General features: G+C 43.7%; 1 protein-coding gene across 4 annotated transcripts in view; it reads right to left on the reverse strand.

The window, feature by feature from the left end:
• ccdc9b (coiled-coil domain containing 9B) overlaps positions 1-14,676 on the reverse strand; it is a 37,746-nt gene extending 23,070 nt beyond the window's left edge. For 2 of the 4 annotated variants that reach the window (XM_083792238.1, XM_083792235.1), the window contains exons 1-5: positions 14,158-14,468; positions 8,255-8,374; positions 7,002-7,106; positions 5,670-5,804; positions 1,372-1,530 (exon numbers count right to left, since the gene is read on the reverse strand). In XM_083792238.1, coding sequence (XP_083648364.1) covers positions 1,372-1,530; positions 5,670-5,804; positions 7,002-7,106; positions 8,255-8,374; positions 14,158-14,169 — 531 coding nt within the window. In that variant the 5' untranslated portion in view covers positions 14,170-14,468. Of the gene's footprint in view, positions 1-1,371; positions 1,531-5,669; positions 5,805-7,001; positions 7,107-8,254; positions 8,375-13,470; positions 13,926-14,157; positions 14,469-14,571 lie in introns of those variants that run through there. The other 2 variants (XM_083792237.1, XM_083792236.1) reach the window with 2 other exon arrangements.
• Between the last annotated feature and the right edge of the window lie 7,869 nt (positions 14,677-22,545).

Genomic DNA, 22,545 nt, shown 5'->3' on the forward strand with positions numbered 1-22,545 from the left:
CTTTTAATACTTCATGTAAAATGGATATTGTGCTTGTCATGGACATGTCAAGTAAATTTGGATGATAGTTAATATTGCAATTTAGATAGTTCAATAAAATGTTCAACACTGGCCTCTATGGATTGGGCAGGTATCAAACTTTCTTTCACAGAAAGTTCACCCCCCAAGTTTAAGCATGAAGCCGTTTTACCTATTTAAAAGAAAATGCACTGATAGATAGATAGATCTTTATTGTAACATGTACAACGAAATTAAAAGTGCCAACCAATCAGTGCATCATATCACAAAACATCATAAAGCTAAACAAAATTTAACTAAAACAACAAAACAAAACAGTGTGGTGGTACCTCTTTAACAGGCCCTGTAGAGACAGACAGACACCCAACTCAGAGCCTCATGTGCTAAAATACCTACCGCACACACACACACACACACACACACACACACACACACACACACACACACACACACACACACACACACACACACACAAGTCAATCACAGCTCCAGTGCCTGTGTCCCACCCCTCCTGTCCAGAGCCCATTGTGTTCCATCGGGCGGGGTGGTGGGCCGGGCCGACATGTCTGACATCTATGTAAAACATGGCGTCGCACTGTGAGACCACAGACAAAAGGGTGAAAGGAGAGGCTGCTGACAGGAGTGAGTGCCCCTGGCTTTTGAGCATAGCTTATGGCTAACCAGGGCTCTAGTTGTGGAAGTCAGGGACGCAGTGCAGGATAAAAGCTGCAATCCGTATATTTTATTATGTAGCACCCGGGGTTTGTATACCCACGTCTTCGTCACGTGTGTGGAAAAAGACCAAACATCTACCGCTCATCTAAGACCAAGAGGCAATATCCCGTGCTCATGATGAGCATGGGGCAGGGCTACTTCAGGTGAACCAGGAAGGTGTCCTACCCGAACACCAAGGACTAAATGTCTCAGTGGAAGAGTCGGTAGACCACCAACTACTGCAGATGTGCTAGTTATAATTGTATTAACATAATCCATACAGATTATTCTAAACTTTAAAATCTGGGTGTCAGGTCCGACACCGTAACCAAAACCCAACCCTAAAACTAACCTCACAGGAAGCCATGTGTTAGTTGTAAGTTGTAACTTGCCACGCATATAGGGAACAACAGGTTCGTTTTAACCCGCAATAGGGTTAGTTTTAACCTGGCACGCATATCGGGAGCCACCGGTGAGCATTAACCCGGCTATGGGTTAGCCGGCGGTGTTGTCAGACTTGTCAGCCTGTCGGACTGTATGTCTAACAAACGTACGCACCCCGGTTTGATTCCGGCCAGACCTGTGCAGAACGTCTTTCCCCCTCAGTCTTATAAACCGTAGATAAAGTGGTGGTCTAACCTGTGCTGCTGTCAGTTCTCTCTTGGCTGTATGAGAAGTCGGCTTCCCTTTCCCTGCCGTCTCCGCTGGACGTTGCGGGGGGCTGTCCTCTTCCAGGGGGCTCTTTGCATCCGGTGGACCGTGCCTCCTCTCTGATTTCTCACTCACCACCCGCTTACCCTGGGGACACAGTTATGCACATTGTGATCATCATTTCATATAGAAATGTATGTATATTGGCTAGGGAGGAGTGCACAAACACCATAAACCGACTCCGTTGGTCATCAAATTCTTGGCATAGTAATGTGACAAAAAATTTAAAATAAAATAAATCCATCAATTCAAGGCATTTTGGTGAACTATCCCTTTAAATTAACAATAATGATTTTACTATAATTTTTTACTTTACAACTAAAATGTATTTTCCCATAGCAATGGTCAGAGTACAAATGTAAGCTTTATGGAGGAAAAGGGAATTTTGATGCAATTAATGGAACAAAACATTGTGTTCAATTGTCTTTGTGTGATACTTCTTTTTTTACTTTTGTGTAATAATTGACAATATTTCTGGGACCTTGTGAATAATTGTGGAATGTCTGTCCATCTTGCCGTTTGTTTGAACAATTGAATGCCGTCCGCATGCCATGACCATTTGTTTTCTTCAGCCTGTGTTCTATTGTTCCATGATCTGCTTTGCGTTATTTGAACTAGCTATACGTATTGCAGGTAGGATGGCCATCCAGTTTCCAGTATGAAGTTCATCAGTGCCTTGTGGCACAACAGCAGTGGCGTATCTACAATAAGGCGAGGCCGCCTGTCCAAATCCATTTCTGCCTGGCCAAAATCCATACACTGAGAAATAAAAGAGAGGACAAACACCAGACCTGAGAACTATTATTGGACAGCTGATTGGCCGTTGCGCGTAGAGTGCGACCCTCAATCACCCATTGGAATGCAAATGCATGCCTTTCAGCCTTTGTAGCGTACTCGTCTGGCTATATCGTCTGTATATCTCTTGTAGTGCTTCCGATTGTGCGTGGGGGGGGGGGTGGGGGGACGACAACACATCTTGCCTGCCCAACATGTAATTCCTGAAAGTAAATTGGTTTAATGCTGTACCACCACATGGCAGCGGGAATCACAGCTGGATATGGGTAGTCTTATAGTGATCCTAGAGCTACAACAGCAGTGAGCCTGCTGCGGTCCGTTTTAAGGGACAGCTGTACGGGTAACAGACTGCGCTGCCGCTTTGCCGGGTGTTAAACATACAACTACAATCAGTGTTTGTTTGGGTTTTGTTTTGCCATGGCCATGCCACTGTGGTAAGCTGTGAGTTGAACTTCCCAGCTCTATCCCTGTTGCTGGCTATGTTTTGTTTTATTAGTGCTGCGTTTTGTCTCTAGACTACCTATTTTGTCTTTATTGTTTTTGAAGTATTCATTGTTTTGTTATGTGTGCTTATTCAGTTATTTTGTATGTTGAAGCAATGCTGGTCACTTAATGAACTTCGTTTGCAGTCTCCAATTAGCCTACCACTGGTGTTGGATACAGGTTTTCTGTTTTTCTGTTTTATTCTGTTGTTTATTTGTTCACGACTGGTGCTGAGGACCAAGGCTGAGAACAACTGATTCACCTATCTCTAGTACATATATTGTTATTTGTTTACCGTATACTATTAAACCACAGTTGTACCTCATATTTTTATCTATTGAGTGAGTCATGTTACTATATTAAATGTTTCATTGTGAATTAAGTTTATATAATTGTCTCCACCAGGCCGAAGGCATGTGGGGAGAGTATGTTTTGCACTCCGTCCGTCCGCGTGTCCGTCCGTCCGTCCGTCCGTCCGTGTGTCCGTCCGTGTGTCCGTGAACAGCTAATCTCGGCCACCGTTAACCCGGTCGATGCCATATTTTGCACACACACTCCCTGGATGCCAACCATGAACCTCTGCCCCAAACTTTCCAGAACGGCCTGTTATAGCGCCACCAGGAGGCCGCTTTGTGCAAAACAAGTTTTTGCACAGTACACCTACAGATTTTGTCCAAACATCACGCAAATTGGTACACAGTCTCTCTAGAGCCATTCAACGAAACGGGTCTTTCAGATTTATCAGACTCCATCCTGATTGGTTAAGATTGGCTTCCAAAGTTCACAGGAGTGCTCAGTTTCAAACAAAATGCTGCAAATCATGAACACATCGCGTGATTTCCGTGAAATTGTGCACCCACATTCCCACTAGGCCGAGGACGAAATGCCACATGAACAATTTCAACTCAGCCTCAAGGTGGCGCTATAACTGGCCGAAAAGTGTTTTTACCTCTAACTGCACGGATCTGTGGATAACCTGGTGGAGACCTGTGCCCGGAAGGGCACTTTTTCTAGTTTTGTACTTTTTCTCCCTTCCACCGTCAGGAGTTATATTCTGTAATCAGATGCTTGTTGTGGTTTAACAAAATTATAGATGCGGGGAGTGGCTCATGGGAGCAGTGCCAGGGTTTATTGAATGGCAGGTGTTTAGTGTTGGACCTTGGCCACACAGACAGAAGACACACACAGAGAGCAGAGAGTGCAGAAAACAGAACAGAAAACCAACTGAACCGAAATCCGTGTGGCAGGCAATGTTCCCAGCACGGCTGGGCTGACTTTAGTTTGCACTAAGAGTATTTATGTTATGTTTAACCAAGTGTCTGTGTGGAGCCAATAAACGAGTGAACCTGCATTGAGCTGTCCTTCCATGTGACTGAGAGGAACCCACAGTAAATGGTAAATGGTGCATTTATATAGCGCCTTTATCCAAGGCGCTTTACAGAGATTGTGCATTACATTCACCCATTCACTCACACGTTCACACACCGATGCCAGGGGAAACCATGCAAGGCACCAACCTGCACATCAGGAGCAATTAGGGGTTCTTGCTCAAGGACACTTCGACACTAACTCTGGGGGAGCCTGGGTTCGAACTGGGACCTTTCGGTTTCCATCCGGTCACTCTACCCCTGAGCCACTGCCGCCCAGTAGCAAACTAGCAACAGACAGTGCTACAGTTTTCCCCCAGAATAGGGACGCTGGGGTTCAAGTGGTTAAATTCGTTCAGCAGTCTTCGTCGCTGCCTGAGACAAATTCAGACTCGTGACTTTTTCAGCTATTTCTCTGGTGTATGACAGGCTCTGTTTCTTAATTCTGTTCAATTCACCTCATTTAGATGTCTGCAGCCCAGTTCACCTTAGCAGCACTCTGAGGGGTTTCCAGCAAGCTGGCAGTTACTAGTATTATCTTCAAGCTTGAGTGACAAATGTGAACAAGTCCATTTTTACATAATGACACTTCAATGTACAAATGTTAGGTATTATCCATTATTGACTACGAATGGTGAACTTTTAATATGGTAGAAAGGATTAAGGTAGTTTTGCCATTTTAGCTGCTCAGGCATAAACTAAACCACTGCTTCACAAATACATTAATTGCACGTCTCACCATTAGAGTAGTGCAAAAAGAAAAAACACAATTGCCTTCTTCTGAAAGATCTGATGCAGACGCCAACATACTTTAGAGGCAAAGGTCAAGCTGTAATCTGTACCTTTTATGGCCTGCTTGGGATTCAAATGCTAGTCGCCCAGAGGACAAATTCAAATTTCTACCGCTCTGCCAATAGGCAATGTTGGTTTGGCCAGTAGTAGTCAGGCACTACTACTTGTCAATCAGTAGGTGTTCCAGACATCCTACACCGCAGTCTAGATTTCTCTATGGAAGAGTAGGGAGACCACCAGCAACCACTGCAGATGTGCTAGTTACATCATCATACTATCTATAATCATACTATAATTCTGACAATGTCTGTCTGAATGTCTGTCACTGTGACTGACGTAGCTCCTCACTGCCTGCACCAATTACTCCCACTTTTCACACAGGCATTGACCATAATAATATGTAGGTCTTAACGAAGCCCTTTTTAAATTAATTATAAATGAATAATGAATGTATTAGTGAATAAAAAATGCGAAAAAGCACCCAGGGCACAGTACCCACCGCGGCCACAGGGCACAGTACCCTCTACACCAATTCTCTTCCCCGGAAATATCTGATCCACAAGTTCGCCAAATGTTCGTCCCAGAATAAGGACGCTTGGGTTGATGTGGTTAACACACAGTAAAATAAGGACGCTTGGGTTGATGTGGTTAACACACAGTAAAATCCTGTGTTAAGTTTACCAGTTGAAACAAATGTAACCAAATTGACCCTTACGAGTCCATTTGGTTGCATTTGAAAACTAGATTTTATTGTACATGGAACAAAAATTAGTTACACATTTTCCTTACCTTTTTCCTCACCATGGTGACCAGCAGCTGCTGCCTGCGCCCGCGCCCTAAGCCCATCGAGTCCTCTGCCAGTCCGTCTGGCCCCGCCTCCTGTGACCCTCCGGTGCCAGACTTGGCCGTCACCACGCGAGTGTCCTGTCACATGACGAAGAATGAAGATGTCAAACACTTATCTCTTTCCTTTCAAAGCCCAGATGTCCTAAGGCGGAGACCAAACTTCTACCGCTCAGCAGCCCGAGAGGCAGTGTCTGCTTGGCCAGGGGAGATCTTGAGTTTCAAGCAGAATCACTTATGGTAAATGGTAAATGGTGCATTTATATAGCGCCTTTATCCAAGGCGCTTTACATACATTGTACATTACATTCACCCATTCACACACACATTCATACACTAATGGCGGCGGAAACCATGCAAGGCACCAACCAGCACATCAGGAGCAATTAGGGGTTCAGAGTCTTGCTCTAGGACACTTCGACACTAACTCTGAGGGAGCCCGGGTTCCAACTAGCAACCTTGCGGTTACCATCCAGCCACTCTACCCCTGAGCCACCGCCGCCACTTATGAAGCAATACCATTCTGAATGTCTGTCTGTATATGTTGAGTATGAACCAAGACAAATTCCTTGTTGACATGGCAATAAATTATTGAATCTTGAATCTAGGTATCCTACCCGACATCAGGGTCTAAATTACTAATTTGAACAGTAAACCAACGTTTTATTCATTAAAAGTCACGGATTGCAGTAAAGCAGCAGTTATCAAAGTGTGGTTCGAGGATCTAATGGGGCGCTAGAGTAGATACTGTATGAGAAGGACGTGCAGTAAAATGAGAAGACACTCTCAGATCTAAATGTTACAAAGAAATAATCCACTAATGACTTATTTACTAGTTAGTTAACTTGTCTGTGTGATCACGTTTGACACTATTCAACAAATTTCTGAATTTAACAAGGTCAAATAGAATTAACAGTTACTATTTAGTAAGTAGTGGACTCTGCATGGAAACAAAGTAGGCTAACAAGTATTACTAAAAGGTAATTAAAACAGAAAAATGGACTGCACATCACAGTACAAACATTTTCTAGTAAACTATAACACTTCTCACAACCATATATCAGTTCTACTCGCAGGCATACCGTAACCTACTCCTAAAAGCATGACACATTGATGAGCTGTGGAGAACACACTACTAAAGCGTGCTTGCTTCTGAACAGAACATTTAACGCAATACCAACACACGGACACAATTCTGCACAATTTTGACCAAAATTCGATTCGGGCACCAATTCGGGTGTAACACCGGTATCATGGCTTCACAACATAGACACTTACACTGGTGGACTTGCTGATGGTTACGGTGAGGTCATCAACTTTGCCCTTGCGGCTCTGCAGCGACAAGCCTTCATCATGTGCCTTCTTCTTATCCGCCTCCACCTCCTATGAGCAACCCAACGAAGCCAGTCAATTCAACACACGTCCAACAGAGGTCTTACAATCATAGCCCTTAGCTTATATACTATAATGTCCAGTAACAGTAGTTATGGTGTAAAAAAAAAAAAATCACACCCGTGAGAAGTGAGGGGCGCTCTTATCATCGTACATCATCATACATCATCTCATTCCGGCCAATCAGAATTTTTGTCCTGAATGAATGAATGAATGAATTTTATTTACATTTCCAATATAGTTACAAAGTGCATTACAGACGGGTTAAAAACAACAATCATAAACATCAACAACATCAGAAATAACTAGATAAAGTGCCCCTCGGGGCACAGGTCAGGTGGTTATGGCCTCCTGGTGGCGCTATAATAGGCCATTGTGAAGGGTGCCATTTCTTCTTAGGTCTTGGATGGCAATTGGATGATTTGAGGCATTTTGTTCCAAAAATGTGTTTTGCGAAAATCCACCCGTTGGTGGTGCTATAACAGGCCAATGTGAAAAGGGTGGGATATATTCCTCAGCCTAGTAGGAAAGTCCATGAAAGATTTCACGTAAATTGCATGCTGCGTTCATGATTTGAGGCATTGTTTTCCAAAAATGTGTTTAGCAAAGATCCACGTGTTGGTGGCACTATAACAGGCCAATGTGAAAAGGGTGGGATATATTCCTCAGCCTAGTAGGAAAGTCTGTGAAAGATTTCATATAAATTGCATGCTGGGTTCATGATTTGAGGTTTTTTGTTCCAAACGGGCAAAAAAAAGAGGTCCTCACCTTCGTCTTCAATGTTTGTGTTCACACTATGACGTAAGATTGTCCATTCAATTTTCATTGTCAATGGGAATTTAATGTTTGTGTAGGACAAAGTGTGTGCACTAAAAGCTGGACGTAGGAGGGTCTAGAGCCCCTCAAAAATAAACCAATACTGTGTGAAATCATTGTGTGGGCTTCTCTCCCTGACCCTCATCATCGTTACCTCAGCATACTCTCAACCAACTGATGACGTAGCTACGTAGCTATGTACTAGTAGTTTTGTCTCGTTCCCAGCAAAGCAATGTGTGAGTGTTCGAATGGAACTGTCTGTAGCCACGAATCATTGGACCATGAAGGCCTCTTATTCCCCGTCTACAAAATCTTGTCCTCACCTGGTACCTCTTCATGAGGGCTTCATTCTTCCTGCGGAGGGCCTCGATCCTCTTATCCAGCTCCATGTCTCTTCCCTGATCCTTCTTGGGCATCACGTCACTGGGGGTCTGTGTGGGGGCCTGGCGGGGGGGGGGGGGGGGACACGGCATTCAGATCCACTCAAGCAGTGACTATAGCTGATACTCCATCACACGACAATGCCGCTTGTCAAAAAATCTACAAATTTTGTGACGCATTGTTAGCAAGTAGATCCATTTGACACCGCCATACTACAGAGCATGAATTGGGCTGAACATGGCTGCAAGTGACTTGCTACAAGAAGGCTTGCACTTTATTATAGTCTAAATACATTCATACTGCAGCTCAAATTAAAAGAGCTCTATAGCCGCTGTGCTGTGACTCACATGTGTTAAAGGAGAACATTGCAGACATTTAACCTTGTTCTATTGTGTGACATTTGAAAATGTGACATAGCTCTTCCAAATAAATTCTGTGTCGAGAGCTTGCTCTCACCACCTGCCTACAGAAAACGCATTAAAATGTGGCATTTTCCTTTGTTTTCTATTAGCCATTTTTAACAAGGCCTATTTTTTTCATTCTAGGGCTATTAAAGAGGAACTTTGTTTCACTTAACATGAATCCACAGCACAGAGCACAGTAACCTTTTTTCGGCATAGAGAATACAAATGATAGAATTCACGTTATCTACGGGCAAAGCTCCCCTTAAATGGCCTTCTTAAAAATAATAGCAAATAAAAAAGCTATTTAAAAGATGTAAACGTAAGCCCACTGTTATAGTCAAGACATGGACAAGAGAGGAATGGGTGTGAGGTCTTGTGACTGATGCTGCACACAGATGGAGCGTTCATTATGGAGCTCCGTTACGCAGTGGGAATGCGAATGCAGAGCATCTGAAACATCCTGACGTCGTCAGCAGAAGGCGTGCCTCCGCTCACACTCCACACACACATGCTGCTCTCCCAATGCCCTCACCGCTTAGGACTGTGTTCACACTAACCCAAGACACGCTCGCTCTTCGAAACACAAAGATCACAAAAGTCTTATTTTTTTTGTATTTTTTACATTAACCAATTTAACCCTCACATCCCTAATCTGTACTTGTAAGAGGTTTGTACAAAAAAAAAAAGAATAGACCAAGTATCGAGCCAAAGGTCAAGTTTACAAAGTATTGAGGGATTAAGTCGTTAAATATCTAAAAACACACATTTGTCAGCAGATAAAACAAATCATTTAGCAGAACTGCAAGCATATGAAAATATATAAAACTAGAACTGCACTCTGTCGAGTGCCTACTTGCTTGTTGCACACAAGTAGGCCTACTAGTACTGTCGACCGCTACAAACTGTCAAATCTCAGCATCTCTGTGAAAGAACATTTGAAATATTGAATTATTAGGTTTAGCTATTTTCTACGTACCTAGTTTTTGGAGGTAAAAAAAGTTGTATTTACTGATTACTGATTTGTCCTGGCTATCTAGAATACAGCTCTATGACTTACTTGAAAAGTATTTACCTGTGTGACACTATTTTATGGTAATTCTATTCTAGCATTTAAAATTCATTCTTTCGTTACGTAATTAACAACAATCAATTACGTAATGTTACTTGTAATTAATACGGATGAGTGACGGCTTTCGATGGTGACGTATATGTCGATCAGTGTCGGGTGGATTAAAGGAAATGCCTGTATGTAATTTGTAAGTTGATTAGCGGTATACTGTGGTTACTTAACTTACTTTGCGTATGCCCCGTTTGATGCGTATGTATCGTAGCAGCATATGACGTCAGGCTATAACTGGTACAACTAGCTCTCAATGATGTGGATTAAAGGACCCAATGCCAGGGTGTAATTGGTTTTCGATGGTGACGTAATGACGATATGTTTCAGTGTTGGGAGGATTAAAGGTAATGCCCCTATGAATACATGTAAAGTAATCTGACACCACTGCCATATCAAGCACGGCGTATACACATCAAACGGCGACATACGCATCGAAGCACTGGACGAAAACTATTACTTGTGCACTCTGCTTGCACAAGTAATAAAGAATATATATACCAGTAAGACGCCCTGAGGGAGAGGTCGCGTGCACGCAGCGCTTTGGCATGGGGAGGCAGATCAACATATGGAGTGAATTCTGTACTGGCTATGTATGGAGCGTGTCTTGAGTGTACAGGGTTTGATAAGGTCAGATCCACATATGGAATGTCAGAACAGGTCAGCTCCATATATGGAGATCTATGGGTGGCAGCGGGGGTAGTGTCTTTTTTTTTTGTTATCAAATGTTTTTTATTTAAGACAAAAATCACAATAAGACACGTTAACATCATGAATGACTTAAAGAAAACAAAACACATAAAAAACAGCAAAAGCAAAGAACACAAAAACAAAAACAAACAAGATTCTAGATCTAGATTTGGTATGTCATTCCTCCATACAGTATCGACAAGCAAGGTCCCATAACTAGATTCTAATAAATAATCATACAATATGGAAACAAAACCTCTTGACCTAACATCACAGATAAGTCTATGCAAAGGGTGCATTGCAAGGGGGGTCTGCCATGGAACCCCATATGTCCTCATGGCAGTTCTCAATTGTAAATAGAAAAAAAAAAGAGTTATCAGGCAAGTTAAAAATATCACATAAATTCTGGAAAGAACGCAAACCATTAACATCAAATAAATCACCCAAAGTATGAATCCCCTTGGAACTCCATCTGGGAAAACGAATAGGACGATTGTCCAAAAGCAAACCATCATTGTTGAACACTGGGGAAAGCAAATTCCATTTCAAATCAATCTTGCGCAATTTTGCAGCCGCTCTCCACACTGTTACTAACTGAGAAATGATTGGCCCAAAGCGAACTTTGCATTGACTATTCGTTATGTTTGAATAGATCAGATCTCTCAATTCAACAGGATGAACCAAACTCTCCTCAAGCTCTCGCCAACAAACCTTTATAGTTGAGTCGAAATATCTTAAAAGGGGCGAAGAGTGAAAGCCCAATAGTATAATTTGAAGTTAGGCAACGAGAGACCGCCATCAGCTCTGGCCCACTGTTCGGGGGTAGTGTCTTGAATGTACAGGGTTTGATGAGGGACTAATAACTTTGGGGCGTCTAGAGTTTGAATTAACAGGTATCAGTCAAAAGGGAGACATCGAAGAGGAAGGACGGGCGGGGTAGGATCAACATATGGAATGTCAGAACAGGTCAGCTCCATATATGGAGATCTATGGAGATGGATATGGAGATCTCTATGTATGGCCCTGTCCAGGTTCTGATGGTCAGTGTTGTGATCGTCATATGGAGACGGCCATATATGGAGCGTGTCACAAGGTGTGATGGACTGACGGCTATATATGGGGGCGTGCTATGTCACGAGGCATGAGGGACTGACGGCCATATATGGTGGCATGACCGACAGATTTTGCAGGTTTTCATAGTAATCTGTGACCTACAGTCGCAACAATATATTGGGCCGATAAATACTGGGGCCAATAATGATCTTGCATTCCTAGTTACTGACCACCCTTGCCTCAAGATGTGCGGCATGTATGCTGCAGTGGTGCAGGAAAAGGAGGGGGGGGAGAGGGGTTGCTTTAAATGGCAACAGGTTGTCTAAAGGCCACAGGTCATCTTCCAGGGAGAATGAAGATGACCCCGGCCCGCTCTGCAGCATGAGGCCTAGGAGGGCAGGGCGGCCTTTTAAGCACACGGTTATCATTGACTTTCATTTTACGTCTGAGATTAGGTCACAGCATGTGCAAGAGTCAGCTCAGTGGCCTTGTGGTTAGAGTGTCCACCCTGAGTACCGGTACTCAATCCCAGACTGGGTCATACCAAAGACATCTTAAAATGGGACCCAGTGCCTCCCTGCTTGGCACGCAAGGGCTGGGTTGGGGGCAAGTCCCTGCGACACGATAGTGTCATGTCCAAGGGGTGTACTTGTACATTAAGATGCCTCATGCTACAAAAACAGGAGATAGGCTATGGGCCACATGGCTAGGCAAGGCTTACTACTATATGCAAGACAGATCTACAAGGTCTCAGCATGTTGTAAATGTGTGGCTATATTTTCACTATTCAACATGAGTTTTTCAGAAAACGGATTAGAATCAGCCTCAGGTCTTAATGGACCAACATAACTCTTCAACTTGTACTTTCCTACGGTGTGTGTTTTGACATGACAGTCCCTGCTACATCATGCACAAAATGACTATTTAATAGGACGTGCCCTGATATAATGATGTCATGGCAAAAAAAGAAGAACCACCCTCTTACACTGCAGTGTCAGGCCGAAACAGACAAAAGCACTTCACAGGGCTTTGGGGGAGAGAGTGTCAATGTCCATGATGCCTGTGGGTGCTGATCGCGACAGCAACAAAAACACTGTGGGATGCAGGAGCAAAAAAAATAAAAAACTCAAACAGAGGCTTTCAGAAGGAAGGCAGTTCTTATCGTTCAAAAGGAAACAATCATTACTGACACCCGCAGGTATTACCGTACTTGTTTGTTTGGAGAGAGGTGCAAACAACTTAGAGAGGTAGATAGAGGTGAAAATAAAAATACTACTGCAGCCAGAATTATTTAGCTGTTTTCTTACTGAAAGCTTTTCCAGCAGCATCATAACACAAACATAATTCAAGCTGCCGTTCAGTGTTCACACATTGGCCCATTCGCCTACAGTACCCATCAGGAAGGGGGATAACTCTACGCAGTGAACATCCCTGACAGATGGAGAGAGACGGTACACAGACGTGACAAACACTTAGTCGTTCAGCTAGTCAATCATCTCCTCTGTTGCTCGAGTGTGTGGCGGCGGAGGAAGAGATTCCTGAACGCTCCATGTGACATTCCACCTAGCGCAGAAAAATGACTCACAGCTAGCATGCACAACATTCAGACACGCAGAAGACAACATAGCACCGGGGCTACATGGGAGACTTTTCCATGCTGCTCCATCGCCACAGCTGCTGTCACCTTCCTGGTATACACAGCGTATTGTCACAGAGATGTGGAAAGGGAAAGCAGTGGCACTTTCATTATTCATCACTACCATAAACCTCTGATTAATATTAGCATCAGAGTGAATTTACCCGACCAACCATGACGTTGACAGCCCCCCCCCAAAAAAAGACCCAAACAAAACATCAAAGAACCTACATAGAATTCAATGCATCGAAAAATCACCTGTTTCAAAGTCCACTAAGTCGCTGTGAAAAAGTTGGGACGTGCTCACTCGGAGAGGTGGCAGGGTGGGCAGCAGCCAGCTGTCTGGTTGTCAGGGGTGTCCAAACACAACAGAGCATGAGGACATACCACCAAGAATAGGAGCAAGAGAAACACTCGCTGCCGAATCTCAGCAAGGCGGATGGCGGAGCTCAAAGAAACGCCAGCCTTGCCAGCCGCCGAAGCCTACTGCTAGCCCAGTGTGGAGGAAACGTGGCATGGGGAACAATACCCCCTCAGGGTTTTGGACACAGGGGGTCCCTCCTTCCGGAAGGTCCTCACATAAAGACAGATAAACAATCAAACACACGGGGAAAGCTGTGGCTCTTCCAGCGGATGGGACGGCACCCATGCTCAGATGGGCCCACAAAGTGGAGGGTGCCAGGGCTTTCTCCCTGCCCAGCGTTGTTCCCCAACTACAGCAGCTACTGCATGGGGCCGAGAGAGCCAGTGGAGGGGCGAAGACAGAAAGCGGCTGCCAGGAGGGCTGCATTTAGACACAGCTAAATCTCTGCCAGTGGAGAGAGAGAGAAGTGGGGGAACCTAACACCAGCCGAGCTGGGCCACAAGCAGCTAGGACGAGAGTGCAAAAGCAAGAGAAGGAGAGTGTGGGGATAAGAAGAGTAGGGAAGATGAGAAGGCACTCACGGGTCTTTCCATGTCAGCGGGGAGAATTGGGCTGGGTCCAAGCGCTAGGCAGCCGAGGCGGCAGAGAGGGCTGCCTGGTGTTGCCGATCATGCCTTGATTACAATGAGCCAGGTTGGGCAGGCAGCCAAGCTGTCTAACAAATACACAGAGCTCCCCTGTTAAAGGATTTCGCAGTACCCACCCGCTCGTCCTCTCTCTCTCTCTCTCTCTCTCACTTTCACTCTACAAACCCTCCCATCCTGCCTTACACATGCAGTCTCTCTCTCTCTCTCTCTCCCTCTCTCTCTGGAGCACTTGCTCTCACCCCTCCTCTCCCCCTCTGCTCAGAGCTTTCCAGATAAATACTGCCCCCATACACTCTCATTCAGACTTTCCAGTTTGGATTTGAAAAGACAATGATGTTTAGCCCTCACCTTCGTATGAACAGTGTTTACAAATGTGATGAAAGGCTATTTTAATCCCTCACATCCTGACAAATCTCATTTGGTCCTGTGCCTCAGTCTGCCAGAGTGGGACAGGAACAAGATTATTCCAGACGCCCACCACAAATGAGATGCATGCTCTTGTTGGTCCTTAGAGCTGTACCACTGTCTTTCCAGCAGCTGCTCTGCCTATGGGTACCCAAGACCTCCGGGCTACATGTTCAGACTCTAGAGGGGGTCTCTAATGAGACTGAAAGAGGGGGTTGCCAGCAGGATTTCCCACGATACTTCATCCAAGGCGTGCAGTGCAGCCTGTTCTGAAGGCAAGGCTAGCAGCTAATAGCATACAGATAGTGCAGCAGACAAAATGCCTCAAACTATTCAAGGGGATGGGAACAGGGAAGTCAGCGACTTGCGACTCAGTCTCAGTGCTCAGACCTGAGGCAGATTCTACAAATTCCTTCTAAACTAAAATCTTCAAACACTTAATAGCAGACGTACAAGCTCGCATCGTGGCACGAAGTGACACGCTGTGAGATTGTATATCCACATGAACCTTAGCGTCCCTCCTCTAGTGGGCATCTCACAGTCTCTGAGCATTCTGCGAAAATGGAGATTTGGTGTCGTGGGAAAAAAGGAGGGGCCCCAAGTACGAACCCGTGTCCGTGAGGGACCCCAGTCAATGGGTTTAAGTTAGATGTCGGAGGTATTATAGCATTCTAAATTCTAAACATGATCTGGACCACATAAATCATGCATTGCTATAGGAATAATAACCTTACTAACCAAGGTATTTACAAAGTATTAATCCTCAACCAACATATTTTGGTATTATATTTGTGACTGCCTGCCTTAAGGAATTTGTGGACACTTATCCCGTGTGGAAACGGGCAACAGTAGACTGACTAGTAATTTAGTGATCTTTAAACCTAGAACACTAAACACAGTTCATTTTCACCCAGACAATTATATTTTGGTAATTTTCATAATGCCGATGTCTGAGGTGGGTGGGTCTTTCAGTACATTCATGAAGCTCAGTGACATCATAGAAGGTAGGTTTGTTTCCCTGCCCACATCTCTGCATGTTTTTGTTTTTCACTCAACCATTCTCACATGTCCCAGTAATGGGTGGACCAAAGGAGAAGTTCCTAGCTCCATTACTTTAAAAAAAAAATGTTAATAGCCATTTACGTTTTTCACCGATTTTGCCCTCCTATGATAGCGCCCCCGATGATATCAATTTTTCTTTTTTGTGAAATGTCTTACTGAATGAAATATTAAAGAAGAGTACCTCAAGTTGTCATGTATTGCTGTACTTCAATATATTTTGATGAGAATGGAATATAATTTATGGAATATTGTACATTGGGTAAAATATAGGCCTACCCGTGTTTTGTGATGGTGTGACAATTTGTGTTCAGTGTTCTAGGGTATTTTCTCACCAGAGCCAGCTACAGTACAAACACATGATAACCTCGTTAACCACTTAATCCCAATTTCAAAAATAGCACTGGGTGAATTAAATATATCCTATTATTTTTGGTCCTCCTTTTGGATGTTTCCATGTCCAAAATACGACCAAATATTTAAGTCCCTCCATAATGTGACAATCTCACATGCAGCCTGACAGAACACTAGGAGCAAGCAATGATGCAACAGCAGTTACAGCATAATGACATCTGCCTTTATGACGGTCAATGAAGATAATGGTAATAAAATAACACTTTCTCACAGTTTTACATGTTGGTCTGCATCTCTCACTCACACTCTGTGTGCCTGTCTGTCTCTTTGTGTCTATCACCATGAGGTCCTCACTCTGGCATGAAGTTAACATGTGAAGAATAGACATCCAGACTGTAGAATCTGGCATGAAGTTAACATGTGAAGAATAGACATCCAGACTGTAGAATCTGGCATGAAGTTAACATGTGAAGAATAGACATCCAGACTGTAGAATCTGGCATGAAGTTAACATGTGAAGAATAGACATCCAGACTGTAGAATCTAGATGTTGTGTGTAGAAGATGTTAGTTAACACAATGTACGTGTATACACGTCTTTTATATCAAAACCACGGGATGCTAAAGACGTGTATAGGCGTCTTTTGGTCTTTGATATATTTTAAAAATAAAATATTATATATATATATATATATATATATATATATATATATATATATATGTGTTGGACACTCCTTCTGCAATGTACTCCTTTGATTTGCGCACTGCCATTCACTTCCGAAAGAATGGCTCGTATCTCCTAATCTAGGGAACTCTCCATGGTTTTGACCAGGTTGGCAATATTCTGTCTTCATTTCTGACTTCAGCATGCCTCTCGTTTGGAATATTAACGCTTCTAGAGAGACGTTAGCGTGACCAGCGTGAGGAAAGAATGGAAGAGTATGCCTCCCGGGGAACGTACGTACATGCATTGTGCACCAGACATGTATTCAATGGAGAACAGAACATGATGGTGCATTTAGAAATTGTAAACGGTGCATTACTATAACGCCTTCATCCAGAGTGCTATACAATGTGCATTATATTCAGCCATGCATACGCATATTCCCACACCGACAGTAGAACAATCAATAGAAGGAACGGTATACCAACCTGCTCACTGGGAACATTTTTAACTCATATTTGCTTCTGGGGGGGGGGGGGGGGGGGGGGGGGTCCCTGGAACAACATATTTTCAGATGGGGGTCGGTGGCCAATTACATATATTTTTGGGGGTCCTTGACATGAAAGTGTTTGAGAACGACTGACATAGAAACATGAGGTATTTGTAGAATTGTCCTCAGGTCTAAATGGGTTAACATACTAATGTGGCTCACGCTCACAGGTCATGGCGAAGTCAGACCGGCGACAGGGAGAAATGGAGAGATAAAACACTTTGCTGGACTGTCACAGCTTGTTTCTAAATTTTAGTCGATAAATGTCACATAGTTGTTCAATATTGATTAATATTAAATATAAGGCCTCATTTCACTAAATAACCATAAACAAACTGCTCCACAATGTGGTCGGAACAGCTCCCCACTCATCAGGTCATTTGGCAGCTTAAAACCTTCATCCAAGCAGTGCAGGCAACACAGCCTGCAGCACTGCTGCCTGGAAGTGGATAAAAAATGGTTAAAAACAACTCGATATTGCGACGCGCTCTGGGGAATTTGTGACGGAGTTTTATGGAGGTTTTCCCTTTCTAGCGGTAGGTTGTGTTTATGACTGGTCACAAGACAGATTTCAGAGGTGTTTGTTCCTCCTGGAAGTTAGCTTGTGTCTTTTCCAACATCTCGGTGACACTGAACAGCCAAAATTAGGATGGGTACCGCAATATCCTGTACATTAATACATGATGTTAACAGTCCTGAACATCAATATAGTCCATTGTGAAATTATAACTAAGGCAGAGGTACGGTAATGGGGTTGTTGAAGGTGCTACAGCACCCCCTTGTGGTAGGCTGAAGGAGCAGATACAATCATGTATAATATAATCTGCTGTCCTATACGTTTAAAAAAAAGAACGTTATTGAGTTTTTAGTGATTGCATGGCGATATTGCTACTGGGTCAGGGTCACAATGCAGAAGGTATTGGATTTTATTTTTTTTGGCAAAAAAAAACCGATACAAGATACTGTAATTATTCTTCTACTTTCCCCATGAGGACCACCAAACTGTTACTGTAGCATCCGTGCAGACCGGTGGAGTTAGTGGGCGCGCGCGCACACACACACACACACACACACACACACACACACACACACACACACACACACACACACACACACACACACACACACACACACACACACACACACACACACACACACACACACACACACACACACACACACACGCGCCGAACCATCTGTTCCAGCTAATGTTATAGGGTTTGATGAGCTGTGTCAGCCAGACATACCTTTTTTTCTGGCAGGAAAATTGGAATAGAGACCTTCACACGGTCATTTTAGAAAAGCTGACACCAGCATTTCCAAGAGCCATGATGGTCTTTTTGGACCATGCGAGGCCATAGACACAACTCTCAAAAGTCAATTGCGAGTGAGGGGGGTACTGGAGCTTCACCCAAACACGCTGAAGCTTTTCTGTGCCTTCAGTAAGCCCCGGTCACAAAGATGGCCCCAGCTCCCCCGCTCACTTCCATTTTAGGGGAAAAACAGGGAGAAGCGTCACGTGCATTGTAGGTGAGAAAGCGACAAAAAGGCTACAAAAAAGAAACACCTCTGAGCTTTTTCAGAAATTGTTCTACCTAATATGAATTTGTCATTCATATTTATTGATGTAATTCACACTTGCATGCTATTCATATGAAATGTTTTCATATATGTCAAGGAGCGCGATCACAATGTTGTCATATTGCACAATGCGCATGCATAATGTTTTCACAATGCTAGGGATGGGGCGTAACCACCTCACAATAGTAATATCACGGAGATTAAAATGTATCGTGAAATTGTACTATAGGATGAATTTGCTATTGTTGATCTGCAAATTCACTACCACTTAAACCCTCTATACTTGATACAACGGAGAGCGCATTTGTGAGCTTGTAGAACGGCTATTTTTGACAGGTTCAATTGATTAACAAAAATGGCATTTAAGGTTTTAAGCAGATTTTGATTATTGCGATAATATCATTAATCACAATTATTTTTGCCACAATAATCATCTTGACATGTAATCTTCATAATCGTCACATCCCTATTGCGTGCCTTCCCTCACTTCTAAAAACAGCACTAGTCAAATGGTCTACATACCGGAGAAGGAGCCCCCAAGTATGCGTGGTAGGCTTTGAGGTCTTTGAGGTAGGCTTTGCGTTCCTCTTTGTGTTGGGCGAGAGCCACATAGATGGGCTTGGTTCCAACGACGCGGCCGTTCATCTCCATCACAGCCATGGTGGCCTCCTCGGGGGAGGAGAAGCACACGAAACCAACACCTGTGGAGCAACCGTCCACCAGCATAACCTAGAAGACAGACATCACTTTAGATCTCCATAACAATTTTAGTTTCATCAAAATGGCTTTGATTGCTGCCAATCAGAGGATAAACTTGTACCGTACTGTAGCATACTGTTACTGTACCGTACTGTACCATACTGTACTGTAAAATACCTTACTGTACTGTACTGTAGCATACTGTTACTGTACCGTACCATAGTGTACCGTATTGTAGCATACTGTAACGTACTGTAACATACTGTACCATACTGCACTGTACTGTACAATACTGTCCCATACTGTACTGTAGGATACTGTACTGTACCATACTGTGCTGTACTGTACCATGCACCCTCTCTCTCCGTGTGTGTGTGTGGGTGTGTGTGTGTGTGTGTGTGTGTGTGTGTGTGTGTGTGTGTGTGTGTGCGCCAAGTATTGACTGCATACAATAATATACTTTTCAGATGGTTGACATTTCTCGTTTAAAGAAATTTAGTGGTCTATAATTTGTTGATAGGATTTTTTGATTGTCATGAGCTATACGCCATAATCATCAAGATTAAAACAAAAAAAAGTTTATGCACAATGAATTGAGAATATATGAAAGTTTCACTTTTTGAATGATATTACGGAAGAAAATTATATACACAGTATGTATTCGATGAAATTTTAAATTGAACTGGTAATAAACTGATTCATATGCTGTTATGATGTCATAACACTGGTAAATCACACTGGTAATGCACACTGATCTGCACGATCGCTCTCTCACCTTAGCACTTGTAATTGATCCATACGGAGAGAACTCCCTATGCAGTTGCTCATCGTCTATGGCGCCATCCAGGTCCTTGATGTAAAGGTTACATCCCTGAAAATAGAGCCAAACAGTCATGATCTACAGATTCTACACCACTGATCTCCACTTACAGGGTGTTGAGTCAAAACTCAGGAATTGACCAAAATCTGGTCAGGCATGACAACTCAGACCTCATAAACTACATCTCCCAGAATGCAACAGCAAGATGGCTGCTCGTTACTTGATTAGGAGCACCTTAAAAGGAATGGCAGTGCCAGATTTATATGCATTAGGCCACGGATGACCATTTCATAAATGTGTAAACTCTGGGACTCTAATCTACATAGAAAATTGTCAGTGTAAATTGAATGTGAGTGTATAAATCTATCCACAGTTACAGTTAATTAACACTCGCAGTTACAGACCCAAAGGGTCCCCTGACCCAATGTTTACAAGCAGTGATCTCTAAACTGTGAATACACACGTAAAAAAAAAGATTTTATGAAATTTAACATGTTTATTTGAATAAAGCATAAAAACAATATAAACAAATACATCATAATAACATGCAGTATTACCAATCGATTACCATCTAAATTCTCAACCTTTTCAGGCCATGACGCCAAACAGAATCATATTTGAACAGGGTACCCACCACCCTGATGATCACTTGGAATTGTAGGAATTGAGCAGTTACATTTAGTTTGACTCTGTTTCAGATAAATATTGTGAATAGCCAATCTACAAGGTCACAACGCCTCACGTTAGCGGAGTGAGCTTGCCCAGAGTTGTTGAAGTGTCCTTGGCTCTTGAGCAAGATGCTGAACCCCTAATTGCTCCCGATGAGCAGGTTAGCGCCTTGCATGGTTTCCTCCACCATCAGTATATGTAAAGCGCCTTGGATAAAAGCTCTATATAAATGCACCATTTACCATTTCACTTTACTGTCTCCTGTAAAGTGACAGTAAAGTCATGTGGGAACCTCCCTGGGGGTCCCAACCCACAGTTTGAGAACCACTGATCTAAATGACAAATACAGAGTTTCTGCTTACCTTGAAATGGCTGAGTAATTCCTGTTTCAGCAGCTTAAAGTTGTGTTCTGTGCCATTCATGTCTTCCACAGCCTGTGGATGTGATCAAAACAATATGGTTGTGTTGAGAGACAAACATAATGCCTTTTTTCCACTACAAACAACTGTACTGTAAGTGGTAAATTAGTTTTTAGTGTAAATTGTTTTTCTCCTTGTTAATCGTTTTTCTCCTGGAGTCGGGACTACGGATGGAATTTAGCATTCTTGCTAAATTCAGTATGACCAGTTAAATACCCACCCCTTGTTTTACACTGTTTTTGACATTTATTGATTATAGTATAGACATATGTCCCCGACTCCCCGGGAGCAGTATGGGTTGGCGGCTGGCGCCCCAGCCTGCATCCTCCGTGAGGAGGAAGCCCAAAAACTTTCGATGAGACCTTTAGGAGGGCCATTCGAGCCGCAAGCGGAGCCTGCAGTACCACCTTTGCCCAGGTGGAGCCTGCAGAACCATTGCGGCTCAAGAAACCACCACTCCTGAATGAAGTTTCTGGTGCTGGGAGTCTAGTGCAACACACAGGTCCTGGCGGTACTCCTGGTGAGAGCAGGAGTGGACCTGGGTGAGACATAGGAGGGGCCCGGACAGGAGTCAACCCACAGGGCCTAGTCCTTCCACATGCCAGAATTATACCTCCCAGTCCCAGCAGAGTAGTTCCGGAATGGATCCAACGGATTGTGTGGCCCTGGTCTTTCCCTAGTGGGTCTGATCGAGGGTAGCTACTGGGACGCAAGTCGGGACTTGATCACCCCGGCTGGGTCACCCGAGTGAGGGGTATGATATTCGCGAGACCCGAAACCTTGATGACCTTGGGATACATCACTGAGGATACGTCCCAGGTGCATCCAAGCGATGTCTTTTTGTTCTGTCCATCCATCCATGATCCATCCATCCATCTTCAACCGCTTATACAGTTTGTAGATATTATCCTCCCATCTAATCCTTTGTCTCCCCCGGGGACTCCTTCCAGTGGGACGTAAAACGAGGACCTCCCTGGGGAGATGCTCAGGAAGCATCCTTACTAGATCCCCGAACATGGTTGTCTCCTTTCCAAGCGAAGAAGCAGCGGATCTACTTTGAGTCTCTCTCGCATGACTGAACTTCTCACCCTATCTCTAAGGGA

The sequence above is a fragment of the Protomyctophum parallelum genome (assembly GCF_964188405.1).
Source record: "Protomyctophum parallelum genome assembly, chromosome: 20".
Lineage (NCBI taxonomy): Eukaryota > Metazoa > Chordata > Actinopteri > Myctophiformes > Myctophidae > Protomyctophum > Protomyctophum parallelum.